At 43.6% G+C, this 16,578-nt stretch overlaps 1 protein-coding gene across 2 annotated transcripts; it reads left to right on the top strand.

Annotated features, from left to right (window-relative positions):
* The first annotated feature begins 2,485 nt into the window (after positions 1-2,485).
* traf3ip2b (TRAF3 interacting protein 2b) lies at positions 2,486-15,660 on the top strand. 2 transcript variants are annotated; one of them, XM_062528055.1, is made up of 10 exons: positions 2,486-2,747; positions 3,598-3,671; positions 4,421-5,124; positions 6,242-6,290; positions 7,671-7,735; positions 8,622-8,719; positions 11,509-11,577; positions 12,033-12,149; positions 12,361-12,435; positions 13,281-15,660. In XM_062528055.1, the coding sequence occupies exons 2-10, from the start codon at positions 3,649-3,651 to the stop codon at positions 13,425-13,427; spliced, it is 1,347 nt and encodes a 448-aa protein (XP_062384039.1). In that variant the 5' UTR covers positions 2,486-2,747; positions 3,598-3,648; the 3' UTR covers positions 13,428-15,660. The 2 variants fall into 2 exon arrangements, with proteins under 2 accessions (XP_062384039.1, XP_062384040.1); XM_062528056.1 differs by lacking the exon at positions 3,598-3,671.
* Positions 15,661-16,578: the final 918 nt, after the last annotated feature.

The following is a 16,578-nucleotide window of genomic DNA, read 5'->3' as shown; positions in this document are numbered from 1 at the left end:
CCGTTTGAACCAATGAGTTGAACGAAACAAAAACATCTGCACTTTTTTTTTAGAGCCAACAGGGATAAGGCCTCTCTCCTGTGTGAATGCACTCATGGACATTCAAAGACCCTTTTTGACTCTTTGACCCTTTAAAACTCTTACTACACAGGGAACAGGCATGTGGCCTCTCTCCTGTGTGAATGGGCTTATTTTCCTATTGAAATGCACTGTGAGCAAGAGTAAAGCCTCTCTCCTGTGTGAATTCTTTCGTGGACATTCATGCAATTTGACGTAAGAAGTGGAAGCTTTTCCCACACAGAACACATGGGGAACCTTCTGGATTTGTTCTCTGTCTGGATCTGCAAGATGGCGGTCGAGGAGAGGCCTTCTCCTGAGTAGAGCGGTCTGCACGGGAGGGGGAGGATGTGGACAATGACTCATTCCCTGTTTTACCATCGACATAAAAGACAACATCACTCACTCAATAATCTATTGGACAAATCTGCAATAAAAATACATAGGAAGACAGTCATCGTGTCAAAATATTTTTGTGAGGTTATATCTATGAAACAATTACAATAAGATTTAAAAAAAAACAATACCTGCACATATTTTATAATATATCATCTATAAGTTAGAGCTTTTGTGTATTTAAATGTATTCAAATAATCACATGAGGAATGTTTTGTCTGTATCCGACAGTAACTGTGACCACGAGAAACAGAAATCTATGTGAAAACTCGCTGGATTTCTTCTTTAATCAGAAAGAAGATTGGAGAAAAATGTACAGCCCTCCACTAGCCTTAGAGCTGAGGAAACTTTGCAAAATCAATGTATAAACCTGGGATAATACACAGGATTACGGCAATGCTGTATTATTACCTAATGTATAGTGCAGAACAGAGGATTGCCAACCATACAACCAATAGACCCCACTTAGACTTAGACTGAATCTTAATAGTTAATCTTAATCTTACACTAACCTGTGTCTAGTAACTGCAAACCTGAAAGTCCACTAGGTGGTAGCATAGCAGTGATGATTACTGTAATATCATTTAGAGCTGTTTTATTACATGTTCTGATCAGAGAAGAAGAATCCCCCATGCATGTACAGCTGTACTGAAAGTGTATAATACAAGTACAGTAAATATTTTTTAAATATTCAGATGTGCGCACCCGCTTCTACACTATTATAATACTTATTTAATTATAATAAGTACAGAAATAGACCCACTGGTGTGTACACTACAGAGATTATATTATATGTGATAAAATGATGTTACAGAATGTGCGAGAACGTTTACCTGTAATGCTTGTGTGATGGTTTCAGCGGCCTTCTCCAAATTGATGCAGTCTTGTTTGTGACTGGTCTCCATATGCTGCTGACTAATCTCATCCATCTACACACACACACACACACACACACACAGAGAGAGAGACACACACACACACACACATGAGGTCTGTCAATTCTGAGTGTGAATGACACAAAACATTCGATTTCCTATACCTGTGAGGCAGTGGTGGCTCAGACTGCTTTTTAAAACGGAATAAGCATGTTTGAGCTGATCATTCCCAATAGTTTGCCTGTCCGCTGAGCAATTAGCCAATAATGTTGTCAATATAGCTTTGTTTTCTCGCACAATCATGTTGGGTTCCCTTGCTGTTTTGTTTGTTTGTGTGGCAGTACTGTCCCTTCTTCTCGAGAGGAGGTCTTTGTGTCATGCAAGTGTAGTGTTCACTGCTTTCAGCTTAGAGTGATCACTTTCATGTGGCCAAAAATCCCAGAGGACCAACAGTGAAAATGTCTCTTCTTCAAACAATCTGTTCCAGGATCCTGCCTTCTACATCACACCCAACCTGCTTGTTTTATGCTGTCTGACTATTCTGTAGTCCCCCCCGCCCCCAGTTTACCCAGTTTACCCAGGTAGCCTACAAGTTGTTAGTAGGCCTAGCAATTGTGTTCTGTTTAGCAGTAGGCCTACCAGTGGTAGCCTACTTCCTGACATGCAGCAAGATCACGTTTAGTAGCATTTGGCCCCGCTTTGGGCAAAAATTGGCATGCGGGCCTGGGGCAAATTGGCAAACTAGGCACATTAGCTGCTGTGTCATAGCCTAGATCATCAGTTAATAGCCAATTGTTTTATTTATGCAAAAGCTGCTGCTGACTGAATTAAGAAATACATCTAGGTTGCTAAATAGAATAAATGTGTAAATGTGTATGTCTACAGCATAACGAACCTTATTTTGAATTCTGACCTCAACCTTTCCCAACCCGCACTGACCCGCGCTGTTTCCACATTTTCAAACACGCGCTGCTGCCTCTCGCGACAAATGATGAGTTGGATCGGATTTCAGTTGGTAGACTATTACTGGACACAGCGATACGTTTGCCAACAAACAACGCTGTTTTCTCGGCTACAATGCATTGAAAACGTAATTTGAATTGAACTAGGCTGAATGAATGGAACTTCTCTTAGAGGGACTGGCTATTGCCTTCTGTTTTAGTGAAGTGGCTTGAACTCTTTTTTTCCCGGAGTAGCCTATCGCCGAAGCCCTCCTCCCAGCCAGGTAGGAGGTGAATCTCACGCAGGTATCTTAACTTTCACAATCGAAAATGCTAGCCTACTTCTTCTCTCACAATTTAGTCCTCGTCTATTTTTTCCTTTTCGATCACTGGGATTTTACAACGACATTTTTTGAAGGAGGACACAATTAAGGCGCAATTCCTAACAGTAAAGTATACGCGCTTCGACAGACTTTGCGTAAGTCCTCTTCTCCAGACTCAACTGCAAAATGTTAGTAGCCTAGGCTAGAGACAGACTTTTCATCCATTTTGTACAACGATTACTATATTTGTTAGGCAACAGAAGTAAAAACGTTAAACCAATTAGCAGTTTTGTTTTGGGAACTTGGTTTCAACTTGGATAGCCTTCGTCTTAACGCTCTTAATGAATTGATGTGTTCAGCCTATGCGAGAGCTCTGTTGTGTGAGAACTGTCTAGGAGCACACTAGGCTACAGAATAACACCTTCCTATTATTATGTTTTATGAGTAGAACCATCAATCTGTCTTACTTTTCTTTCTTGGTGGGGGCTCGCAGTGAAACAGCCTGATCTATTCCTGTCACCAATCTGCATGTTTGCCAAAAACAACTAACCTGTCATTCTTCTCTGTGCACTCACATCACACTCTGTCCTGTTCCGTTGTTGACATCTGTTCATGTTTATGTTAATGGTGAGGCAGTTATATTTGAAAGATGTATCAAGGCCTATGCCATAATTAACAGTAAGGCAACCTCAGTGCAAGTCTGTCATCATGCCGAGGCAACAAACACAAAAAGGTCACACGAAACGCTGTTGAGCCCATTCATTGCACATGGCCTAGTTTGTCAAGAAAAACAATTCTGTACAAGTGTCCAAGAAGTAGCATCCTGAGTGCGAAGACCTACTTTTCGCTCTATAGCTCAGCAGTTGTGAGGTGCTCTTAACCGCAAACGGTGACGGGGATTTGACTCGACACCTTATCAGATCTCCGAGTAAAACTGTGCTGTGCAGGTTCAATTGAACTCAGAGCAACTGAACTAAACTGATTCCCACATGTTTGCACTGACAGGACCATCGTGTGTGCGCGTGTGGTCAGTGTTTGAATCAGACGCATAGGAGGATGCTTCCCAACCGCAACAGAATGTAGGCACTGCGTCTTTCAGAATCTGTCCTCTCTCTCTCTCACTCTCTTTCCCTCTCACTCTCTATGTGTGTTTCCATTTAGAGAATAAGTTTGCCTTTTGCTTTTGCTATGAAGTCCTATTTTGACAGTTTGTTTGGTTTTGAAGATAGGTCTTGTTGACAACGCATGGCTTCTTTTGCACGCTATTTCCAAAGGTTATGCTCGTCAGTTGTTTTGTTGATTGTTTTTATCGTGTAGGCTATACTTTTACTAACATATCCCTTTAGTAACACCTGTTTTTGACCAATGTATTTGTGTGTGTATGTGTGTGTGTGTGTGTGTGTGTGTGTGTGTGTGTGTGTGTGTGTGTGTGTGTGTGTGTGTGTGTGTGTGTTTTTTTTATTCTGCATGGCAGGTGAAGTCCTGTCTAGAAGTGTCAGTGGTATAGCCTCTGGTAAACATACCTAGCATTCCAAATGTTTAACTATGCTAATTTATTGTCTTGAGAAAGACAAGACCCCTTACTTGCTTAAACAGGCTTAAAAACAGTTTTTTGAAAAAGTGTTTAGCACATTTCATCACAGAATTTAACACAGCTTCCGTTCAACTTTTTCTTTGTGGTAGCCTAAGGTTTGTGTCATTTTAGTGCGTTTGCGACGATGTTTCACACGTTTCCTGTTAAGTGGAACTGATCTGTGTTGAGATCTTCAGTGGCCTTCCGGGATGTTAAACAAGGCCCTGTGTGGTTTTGTCTGTTGCCTGTCCCCAGATTTGTGTCGCAGATCAACAGCTTCACTCATCAGCCAGTGTCTCTCAACTTCCCCGAGGAGAACGATGAGACCATGAGCGACGACTTCCTGCCTAGATCGCTCGTAGAGCCTGACTGCGCGCCCAAGTCCGACGCAAGCCCGAGCGAGATGGAGGACGAGTGGACGCCCGGAACCCACCGCGTCCCTGCGGCGGGATGCAAACCCCCACCACCGGTGCCGCCCCGAGGCGCGCAGGCCAGGTTCCCACAGACGCCCTTCCCCAGCCAAGCGGCGCCAGCGGGCGCGGGCAGCAGCGTCCCAGACCATTACCAGTGGGCGTGGGCGTACCCCAGCTACACCAGCGGGCGTCAGGAAGGGGGTTACCCTCACCCGCATAGCATGCCTTCCTGCCTGCCCTCGGATGAGTACAGCAGCTACCCCGGCGATGGCAGTCACCTGCAGGCCCGGTCCCATTCTCTCCCTGGCAGAGATAGCCCCAGCCTAGCCAGTCTGGAGCAACCGAGCTCCCTGCTCTCCAACCCGCCTCTGGCCGTCGCACACCCCCACCAACACCCCCACCCTCTGCTCCCCTACGGCTGCATGCCCATGGCCCCAGCCTGCTGTACACAGTACACCCCCCCAGGCCACCACCACCACAGGGGGCCCGGCCCTATCCACCAGCTCAACCCCCAGCCTGCCTATCACATGGCCTACAAGCCCTCAGGTGAGTGTGTTCACCTCTCAGGTACAGCACTTAGGGCTGTAACAGTACAAAGGCGTCCCGCTTGGGTTCATACCCCTGTTTGCACATTCAATTCCAATTTCAATTTAATTTCACTTATAGAGCGGCAAAACATTAAACATGTCTCATGGCGCTTTACAGAGTGTTAAACATTCAGATACCAGCAATGACCTAGTAGCCTTTGCTCATGTACCGTGCATTCTCTGTAATATGCCTGCATGTATTGAACCATGAGGTCGGTTTCATGCCGGGGCAGTTTGGAATAAACGCACATTTATGTTGTTAAGGCCAACGCCCACTGACAGTGTGTGACGCATCAAGTTTTGCCAAAGTTTAAAACTTCATTAGTTTTAACGACGTAAAGCCCACTAGCCAATTTTTCTATCTCTTAGGCGTCAAATGGATAGACGTGAATGCTGTCGCCATGGGCATTGGTCATACCCCCATATCTTTCTGTCCTGACCTGTCTTCCACGCGCTTGTTAAACCTATATAGGTAGTTTGGGCATGAACTGCCTTCATGCCCTCTACACCTTGAGGTGACATTTTCCACCTAGCTGCCTGCCGCGCGCTGTTTGTTATATGTCGTCCTATGTATGGTTTGTCAGTTCTTAACCTTCAGGTGAGAGGTGGGGGTCATCTCAGGCCTGTCTGCCCATTACCTATATATATATATCCATAGTGTGGCTATAGCATGCACCCTTTCACCCTGTCAAGTCAGTGCAACACCCCAGAGCATAATCATAAGGATGAGTGAAACACGCTGCAGTCGCAGCTATCCTGATGATTTATTACCGTGCAGGACTGCATGCCTAGTGTGTGTGTGTGTGTGTGTTAGTCTCAGAAGGCTTGCCAGCTGCACGCCAGTTTGGTCAGGTTTTGCCCATGGGGGCGAGAGAGTTCAGGTAAAAGGTATTTGACATGCACAGACACTTTCTCTCTAAACGCAGGGACGCACACAATAGGTGCGTTTTCCAAACGCATTCCTCCTCCTATATGGCGGAAGTAACATTATAGCGCTCGGCTCCGCTATAGGCTTTAGCGCTCTCCCGCAGGACAGCACAACCTGACAATCTTCTCATGTTCTTCTTCTGCCTCAGGTCCTGACCAGCATCACCCTGGGCATGTCCGAACTAGCTCAATGCAAAGGTGGGTCCAGTCCTCTGCATTTCCTACCACTCACACATGTGTGTTGTCCAGTGCTGGGTCAGTCGTATAGGATCAGAATCAGAATCGGAATCAGCTTTATTGGCCAGGGTTACATAAACAAACAAGGAATTTGACTCCGGCTAATCTTTGCACGCGAAGTACAACACTCAGCAGTAGCATAAAAAGAATAAAGTACAAAACAGTAAGAATGGAATTAAGGGCAGTATAATAAGGCTGTGCATAAGAAATACATACATTTGCAATAAATAGACACTATGGGTGGGAATGCAATTGTCCGGAGGGGGATGCGGCTGGGAATGTCCGCCTTCTTGTTGTCCCTGTCAGGTTGCCATGGTCGCGGACACCTCAACAGTCACAAGCAAGACACAAAATACAACTGAAGAGGGTGAGAACAGTGCAATATAGACTGAGGTTAGGATTAAATATAAATATAGTGCACGCACGGCAGTTCAGTGCAATGATAATGTATTAATACTGCTGAACTCTAGGAGCTCTAGGTAATGTGATGCGATTGTGGTGATCACATTGCATGCCTGGACTCATTACAGTTCTCATAAAATGTGCCTGACATACTTGCGTGATGTTTATAGCTCTATTAAAATGTGCTTCAAACAAACTTGCATAACTTCCTCGTTGTCTAATTATGCTTTTCAGTGCATATATGCCTACGAACTATGTAATTTAATGTTTTATACCGTCTGGTGTGTATTTTTATTATAGATATTTTGGCCTGTGTCAGATCAAATGAAGGCTTATTTATTTTTGTGTACAGTACTTCTGAGAAGAATACTATACTGTCCTGTGTTTAGATTGTAAACAAGGGAAACAGTTGAGCCTGCTCTGCGTCATCGTAGCCTTTCAGAAACATCAAAAGACATTCCTTTTGTTCATCGTATGACTCAAATGACGGTCTTATAGTGTGAGAAAAACATCAGTCTTCATAATCTGACAAAAAACATCAATACTCAGTTTGACAACGAATATCAATCAGTCAGGGTAGCAACTAAAGCTGACAGTACTTGCCCTTCTCCTGCTGACAGACAGAGTGTAACAGCGTGTGGAAAATGACAGTCACCACTCCCGCTACACCCTACCCTGCACCCTACACTCCTCCTCGCTCACACACTCCCCTCGCTCACACACTCCCCCCCGCTCACACACTCTCCCTTGCTCCACTGCTCACACACTCTTCCTCACTATTGCAAACTCTCACACAATCTCACACACTCTCCCTCACTCTCACACACTCTCGCTCCCTCTCTCACTCACGCTCACCTCACTCTTGCAAGCTCTGACACACTCGCGCTTGTTCCCTCTCGTTCCTAATGTATGGCTGTCCTGCTTGTTGTCTCATTGCAGTGAGTATGCAGTTCCTCAACCCCAACGTTCCAGTCCCAGAGGAACCCAGTTATCCATGGAGCAAAGTGAGTGAACCCAACACACACACACACACTGTCACTCACGCATACACACACAGTCACACAAATGCGAAAATGCTTGTACACACACAGTCACTCAAGCATGCACACAGTCAAATGGTGCGTCCATGAGCAACTGGGAAGTGGGAGAATTCTAGGGGAATTTAGGGGGTGCAGGTCACACCTGAACTGGGAACTTCCCAGTTTGAAGTGGGGCCTTTGGGTGAGCTCCTAGGAGAATGTTTTGACGTCACTCAGCATAGTGAACGCTCTCGCTTCAGAAATGGGGAGCTTCCCACTTCCCAGCCGCATGAACGCACTAACACAAACACAAACATGCTCATACGCACACACAGTCACTCACGTGTGCACACACAGTCACACAAACACACTTGTACACACACAGACAAGCAAACACAAAAATGCTTATACACCCACACAGTAACTCATGTATGCACACAGTCACACAAACACAAACACGCTTGTGCACCGAGCTCTCACACACACGCACGCAGTCACATGAACACAAACACACTCGTACACACACACAGTCACTCAAGCATGCACACAGTCACACAAACACGCTTGTGCACTGAGCTCACACACATACACACACACACACACACACACACACACACACACACACACACACACACACACACACACACACACACACAGAATCCCTCTCGCTGCTGAATGACTCCCCTTTCTCCTGCACTGCCCCTAGTGGATGCTGAGCTCTGAAGTTGTACGACGGCAAAGTGACAACATATTTGTTTATAAACTGGCTCCTAAAACATATTATTGTTTAGTGAGTGAAGTTCAACGTTTATTGTGTTTAGAGAAATAGTGTTAATTATTTCATTCCTTTTTAACTGTCTGTCCTCCAAAGGGAAGGTGTTTGTCACATACGAGTCCGACAGTGAAGACCACGTCAAAGAGATCATCAAGTTTGTTGCCCTGCTGAGACACAACGGCTTTGACACACACGTATGTTTCGGATTATTTTGTTTTCCTGACCGCACCTTGTAAATAGTTATCAGTAGCGATCAAAGGCGGACATCCCGGTGTTATACGGTAACTGGCTTCCCGTGTCAACTTGCTTCCTTGATGACGTTCCACGATTGATGACGTTTCTTCGACAGATGTGGCACCTTGATTTGTCAACTTTCTGATATAAACGGGAGACGAACGAATACAAATATGCATGACATCTTTAAATGTCAAAATTGGTTGTAGTAGGCTACGTGCACTGGATCATGAATATGCCATCGAAAAATTATTACCTAAATAAAGTCATAACTCCACGTGAGATTCGAACCAGCAACAAACTAGGCGGCAAAATTTTCAGTCTACCACTCATCTAGTCACGCCACAAACCATCTGTAGAATACAGGTGACGTGTAGGGCACTTGAATTCCTCCATTTATATTATGATTGTAGCAAGTTAACACGCCTGATCATGTTATCTTGCTACCGAGTTATCTTGCTACCGTTGCCCAAGCCATTTCGTAGGCCTTCTAAGTTGGTTATCATGGTTAAGTTTTACAAACGTTTCAGTAACTTCTAGGCTATATGGCCACCTCTACCTGTCTGTAGCAGAGACACATGAACGCCAGCAAATAAATAGGCTAAAATAAAAATATGTTGTCTAATTTTGTATCCTTTTGTCCAGCCTAGACTATCCTTTTAAGAATGCAGTTCATGAAACACGGACATTGAAATGCAATGGGCAGGAGAAGTCTAACGTCTCCATATTTTACGCAACATTTACGCACAAGGATAGTCAAAACTCAATAGGCTAAACACGTAGGCTTATAGGGTATTAACGATAACGTTGCTGACATGTAAACATGGATTTGGTAGATGTTTTACAATAGCCTACTTCATTTCTCTACTTAAAAGGATAAATGGCTTGGGTTAATGGCTTGGGCAACGGTAGCAAGATAACTCGGTAGCAAGATAACATGATCAGGCGTGTTAACTTGCTACAATCATGATATACTTGGTATAAGTCAATTACCCTAAACGTCACGAGTTATCTAAGAGCGTTTGTGGCGTGAATAGATGTGCAACAGCCTGTCAATCTTGCAGCCTTGTTTATTGCTGGTTCGACTCCCACGTGGAGTTATAATTACTTTATTTAGGTATTAATTTTTCGATGGCATATTCATGATCCAGTGCACGTAGCCTACTACAACCAATTTTGACATTTAAAGATGTCATGCATATTTGTATTCGTTCGTCTCCCGTTTATATCAGAAAGTTGACAAATCAAGGTGCCACATCTGTCGAAGAAACGTCATCAATCGTGGAACGTCATCAAGGAAGCAAGTTGACACGGGAAGCCAGTTACCGTATAACACCGGTTCCAGAAAGTAAAAGTCCTGCCATATATTCTCCCTACCTGTGCAGTTAACACAGGTGATATCACAAATTATTTTATCTACCTGCCTGCTAATTAGGATGAGCTGGTTTACTAAGTGATTGGATCAAGTCCTTGGTAGGACTGTTATTTTCGGAACCCACACCATGTCTGCCGCTGGTAACGATTGTGTTAGTTTTGCCAGAAGTTTGCCACTAGTGGCAAATGTGTTCGCCAGTGATTCGCCACTACACTTAGCCAATAATAGCAAACCTCCAGGGAACCTCATTTGCATATGACGTTGCTGCGAATTTGGTATAACATTGGCAAAAGTTGACCGCAACTGTTTTCCAGAAAACTAATTTGCATGTGAAAACAAATTTGCGAAAACTGTTCGCCAGAAACTTGACATTTCTGTGAGGGTATAGCCAAACACAATTACAGAATATCAGCACATTCCTTCAAGAGCACAAAAGAGATATGTGGAATTTGAGCTGCCTAGTTTCAGCAACTTTTCAGCAGAGAAGACTACAAGTTTTAATCTAGATCCAGATCTTTAGTTGAAATTGTTACTCCATCAGTACCTTAGTCTTTTTTTGACCCAGCCCACTACATCAAAACCAACTAACTGTGCATTCAGACCCAAAGCGAAAAAGCATAAAATTCGCCAGAAGTAATTAATTTTCAATAGACAGTAACATTAAGAGCATCAACAGCTTTCAAAGCAGACAGCGTCCAAGTTTGGGGCATCTAGAGCGTTAAATAAAAGTTGAAGACAGTTTATCCAAAGATCCTTCATTACTCTGCTTTAACCCTCTCTGGTTTAAATATATCCAAATGAGCTATGACGCATTTTGGCTGCAAATTGCCAGGAGCCAATTAGAATGTCGGAATGTAGGCTGCAAGCGTGTGGTTCCCTGAAATGGGTATGCAAAATCAAATGTTCGAATGTTTAGTGTCATGTGCAGCATGGGCGTCAACAGCAAATAAAATAATGTTGACAACAATTACTTTTAAGCGGCTTGAGTAGCTTTGATGCTTTATTCGCATTTGGTCTGAAGTTATTAGTCCATTATTTGACTTGAATATGTGATCAGATGTCACACAGTAGAGGCATCTGTAAGAGCTCTTTGTTTACACATTCACACATAGAGCAAGAATGTGTGGGCGATCTGATCCGTACACACACACACACACACACACACACACACACACACACACACACACACACACACACACACACACACACACACACACACACACACACACACACACACACACACACACACACACACACACACACACACATCTCTACATACAGTACCTTAGACCTGTGTGAGATCTTTATTCATAGACCAGATGTGTGTGAGATCTGGGCTCATGCTTGTTTTTGATTGGTCAATCTCTTCCACAGATCGACGTCTTTGAGCAGCAGCTGAACAGCATCAGCAAGATTGACTGCACAGAGAGGTACATCCAAGAGGTGAGACACACGCACACACATACATGTATTCACACACACACCAATCCATTAGTAAGATTAATTTGCAGCTACACACAGAGGAACATCCAAGAGGTCAGAGGTGCCGTTGACCTTTGAGCTTGAGGTGGCCCATTTTCTTCAGCTGATGTTGTTTGTCTGGGGGGGCGTTTCATGACCTTGTTTGGCCCGCACTGCCCTGAGCACCAAGATGTGTAAACTAACATCTTTAAAGTCCAGGGGTTCAAATCTTTTCCCTGCGTATTTGTTTGAAACCCAAAGTTGACAGACGTGGGAGGAAACTTTACCTTGGCAACTTGCCTCTGGTTAAAATGAGATAAAGGAGACATCCTCGATGACGTCAAGCTTTGAACGATTTCCGGGGCACGAGCTGGAGGAACGAGAGCTTTGAGATGAACCCCAGGTGTGTGTTTTGTTTTGTCTCCTGTCCTTTACAGAAAGATTACCTGATCATCATCGCCATAAGCCCTAAGTACTTCGAGGTTGTGTCCGGAGACAGCATGTTCGTGGAGAGAGACGAACGAACGTTAAACACCGTTTACATCCACAAACAGGTACAACTCATCAAGGGAGCAAAAGGGGAGGTTGTCATACTATACTCAAACTAATTGGAAGTTGTTTACAGACTCGCTGGAGCTTCTTTGCCAGTCTGGCAAGCTTTTGCTAGGATGTCTTGTGACAGCGTGTTTGGGCTTAAGGGAAACTTGTTTTTTTTTTTTTGTTGATGTTTTGGCTGGAATATTTAGTTGTGTGTTCTCATGGCAGCTGCAGAATGAGTTCATCCAAAATGGCTGCAAGAACTTCAGGTTCATCCCTGTTCTCTTCCCTGGGGCCAAAAAGGTAAAGCAAATCTGTTTTTCTCTCCCCTCCTTTTAAAGATAACATTTGGTGCGTGTGTGTGTGTGTGTCTCTGTGTGTGTGTGTGCGTGAACAGGAGGGTGAAAGTGTGCATGTGTGTTTGTGTGTGTGTGACCATGTGTATGCACAAGTGTGTGTGTGTGTGTGTGTGTGTGTGTGTGTGTGTGTGTGTGTGTGTGTGTGAGACCATGTGTGTGCACAAGTGTGTGTGTGTGTGTACGTGGTATGTGTATGTGGTTAGTTCTTCACAAGGATCACCTGAGAGAGCCTTAGGCTACAGTGAGACTAGTTCCATTGTTATGTGTATGTTGAGCCCTGTCATTACCCTCTCTCTCTCCTGCTCTCAGGACTATTGACAGGCCCTCAGACTTGGTGTCTCCTTGATCCTGTTTAAACAAGCTATTTCAAACAGAATCATGCTAAAATGTTTCAATAAGCCAACCCAATGCCAACTTATGTTTCTCTCTCTTAAAACTCAATTCCTGTCTGTCTCTCTAATCATCTGTCCTGACAGATTAAAGGGGTGAAAGTGCCCAAAAATATCATTTAAAACAAAAAAAAAATACTTTATTGGTGTCCGCAAATAAACAACGCTAATTTATGTCTGTCTCATCTCACTCTCCCTCTCTCTCTCATTTCTCACTTTCCCTCTTTCTTTCTCTCTCTCTCTCTCCCTGTCTCATTTCTCCCTCCCTCTCTTTCTTTCTCTCCCTCCGTCTCTCTGTCTGTCTCGTTTCTCCCCCTCTCTCATTTCTCACTCTCCCTCTCCGTCTCATTTCTCTCTCTCCCTCCCTCTCTCTCTCTCTCTCTCTCTCTCTCTCTCTCAGAGCCATGTTCCCACGTGGCTTCAGAACACACACGTGTACAGCTGGCCCAAGGATCGGGACGATATCTTGCGGCGGCTGATGAGGGTGGAGAAGTACAACCCTCCTCCCATCGGAGAGCTGCCCACCATCGTCTCAATCCCCATTTAAACCTGCTACCCCGGAAATGGAGTAGCAGCACAACTGTCTTTGAAGACAGGTCCAACCTGTGTGTGTGTGTGTGTGCTTGTGTGTGTGTGTGTGTGTGTGTGTGTGTGTGTGTGTGTGTGTGTGTGTGTGTGTGTGTGTGTGTGTGTGTGCGCGTGTGTGTGTGTGTACATTTTGCATTGTACATCAGAATGTTGATTTTGGCATGACTTTGTTTGGTGCAGACTGTGAAGATGGCTCTCTTGGAAAGCTGTGTTTGAAGTCGGGTCGGTTAACCTTTGTGGGTGACAGACAGGTAGTTCTTGTCAGTGTGTGGCTCAGCTATGATGGACAGCGACACACAACAGAGTTCAGCTCGGTTTAAATTCCTTTCCCAGCCCTGATCGCTGTTTGCCAGATTTCAGCCATTACTCAGCTGGATCCAACCCGGATCTCAGCTCAGCCAAATCCACGCCAGCTTTGAGCCAGAGGACACCCTCATTGATAAATCACTCAGGTCAGATGTATTTGGACTCAGAACTGTCACAAAACAAGAGGTTCCGTGTGTTCTCAGGAGTGGACTAAGAGGTTCCGAAAAGGGAAATATACTTTTGAAATGTGTTACATATAAATAGAGTAAAAAAATGTGACAAATAACAGTGGGACTACATTATTTGCAATACAGGTTTGACGCTCTGTTACATAAGTCACATCGAATGACATTTCCGATAAGTTTACGGACAGCATATACTTTTGAAATGTGTTACATATAAATAGAGTAAAAAAATGTGACAAATAACAGTGGGACTACATTATTTGCAATACAGGTTTGACGCTCTGTTACATAAGTCACATCGAATGACATTTCCGATAAGTTTACGGACAGCATTTTTCTGATTCTCGTTAGCATGGTTTTTTACTGTTTACTGGGGGACGAGGGGCCTTTCTAACGCCCACACAGTCTGCTACATTACGCGTAATTATCACTATGGTGATATCATTATGGTTTAAGGTGTGTCGCATTGGCACATTGCATAAACATTGTGGGTTCATTTGTGCGGTGTTTAGGATCTGCAGCGGCAATGCCTTTGCTAGTTTCATGTCCCAAGAGCTCTCTGCCTGAAGCACATTCTTCTCCAATGTTGAGGTGGCCTTAATTCCCGTGTCCCGTTTGGCTAAATCTAAATCACCTTCTGTACTGCCTTTCATCGAATTGAATTTAATGTTGTTGCCTTTTTTGGGGTGTGAATCATGATGTATTTCCATCATGGCTGACAACACTGTGCCCAACTTCTGGAGTTTTGACTTCAAATGACTTTACCCAGCTACACAATGGTTAATAGGTTTAATTTTTTTTTTTTTTTTTTGTATTACTTAAAATGTTTAGGAAAGATACTGTTTGCACGGGAAATACAAATGCAGTGTTCATTCTGGCAGATCACATGCGGTACTTTGTTCTCATAGCTAATTGCTGTAGTCTATTGTACACTACAGTGGAATTCTTAATGCAATCATGTTGTCAATTTGTGTACTGGGTACCCAACAAAGGTAGTCTGGCTATCACCATACTAAGCTCAATCTTTTAAGATTGAACATTAGTATGGGGAGTCTGCGCTTTATGTCTACTGCACAAGAAACGTGATCAGTGGGCATTGTTCAAATGACTCCGTACACTTGGATTGTCCTTCAACCAATCAGACCTACAATCCGGTGTGTCTTTTGGATAAGCTAGTTTGTGATTGGACCCAAAGGTTGTGGACAGGAAGCAGGGGAGATAGATGTGCAGGTTTCCAACCTGAGCTGCCGGACGAAACCCAAATTTGCCGGCAGGTCAGGCAGGGTTCACCCAGCCTACAATAAATGGGTACACTACCCAATAAAGGGGTACCATGTTTGTCTAAGATCAAGGAAAAGGGTCACGCTCTTACTCGTGACAATGTTACATTTCTGGGGTCACCAGGCATTCCAGGAACATTGTCAACGTCAGACTTCCCTCTCCATATTGCAAGTCAATGTGTCAGTGCATCAAAATGCATTTTAAAGTTAAAGAACAACACCGTGTTGCTTTAATGAATATACTTACAATATCTGAATGTTCAGAATGTTTGAGTTTTGTTTTGTTTTGAATATTTGGCAGGCCCTTTTTTTTTATCAATACAATGAGAATAATGTTGTTCCGTTTTCCTCACCTTGATTAAAGCACTCATTCTTATATCGGTGCTTGACGTTGTTGTTGTTTTGTTTTGTTTTTTTAAAGAAAAACAAATCAATTTAAAACCTCAAATAAAATATTCACAACTCATTCACAACCGTGGATTTTAAATATCATATTAGTGTGAAAAGAGCAATACCGGGACAGAGGAGACAATGGTATACAGGTTAAGTGTTTTAAACACTCTTTGATATGCTTGCACAATTGTGTCCCTTCATATAATCTTCATATAATGCACACAACTTTCGCTGCTACACTGACAATAACAGAGAGGTTGAAGCAGAAAGGGATTCAGCATATACAGCCTTTTTCCAGTTACTGGTGAGACAGAGGGCCCAAATTTGCTTGACAGGAAAGTGCAAAGTCATAAAAACAAAGTGTTCGTGCATTAACGTGTACAGCTATCATGTGGCTTATGGGAGCATTGAGATGACTCAGCAGTGTTTGCACATCAATATCTTGCCCATGAAACTAGCCGACTGGTTTTGTCTAGTTATTAAATTTGCTTTAGTTAGACCTAAAACTTTGCACGTTACCCGTTGTCATTCAAATTAGAGCCCAGAGGTCGACAGTGGTTAACCCACATAAATAAAACAAATCTGTTCTATGCTACACTTCCTTTTGCACAGCCTTTAGTGTTTTGTTAATACAAATAACTTACATGGCAAAAAAAATAAAAGAAAGCAGCCTACATTGTTCATAAGGGTCTTCACTGTTCACGGCGGATTATAACTGAAAGCATCCTGAAACGCGATATGGAATAAATAGACATCTGTAATAGCTTCAGGGTCTTGCAGGACTATGCATGCCACATGGCACAAATGAACATGAACATTAAAAACGCACCAGCTCAAACAACGTTAAAAGGAACGGACAGACGAAGAGGATGTACCGCAACGAACATGCGGAGGGTTTCAATGTGCAGCCGTAATGAGTTGTTGGACTTGGGGACAGCTTACCCTG

Source organism: Sardina pilchardus, chromosome 23 (assembly GCF_963854185.1).
Source record: "Sardina pilchardus chromosome 23, fSarPil1.1, whole genome shotgun sequence".
In the NCBI taxonomy this organism is placed as follows: Eukaryota; Metazoa; Chordata; class Actinopteri; order Clupeiformes; family Clupeidae; genus Sardina; species Sardina pilchardus.
This window is presented reverse-complemented; position numbering and strand designations above follow the sequence as displayed.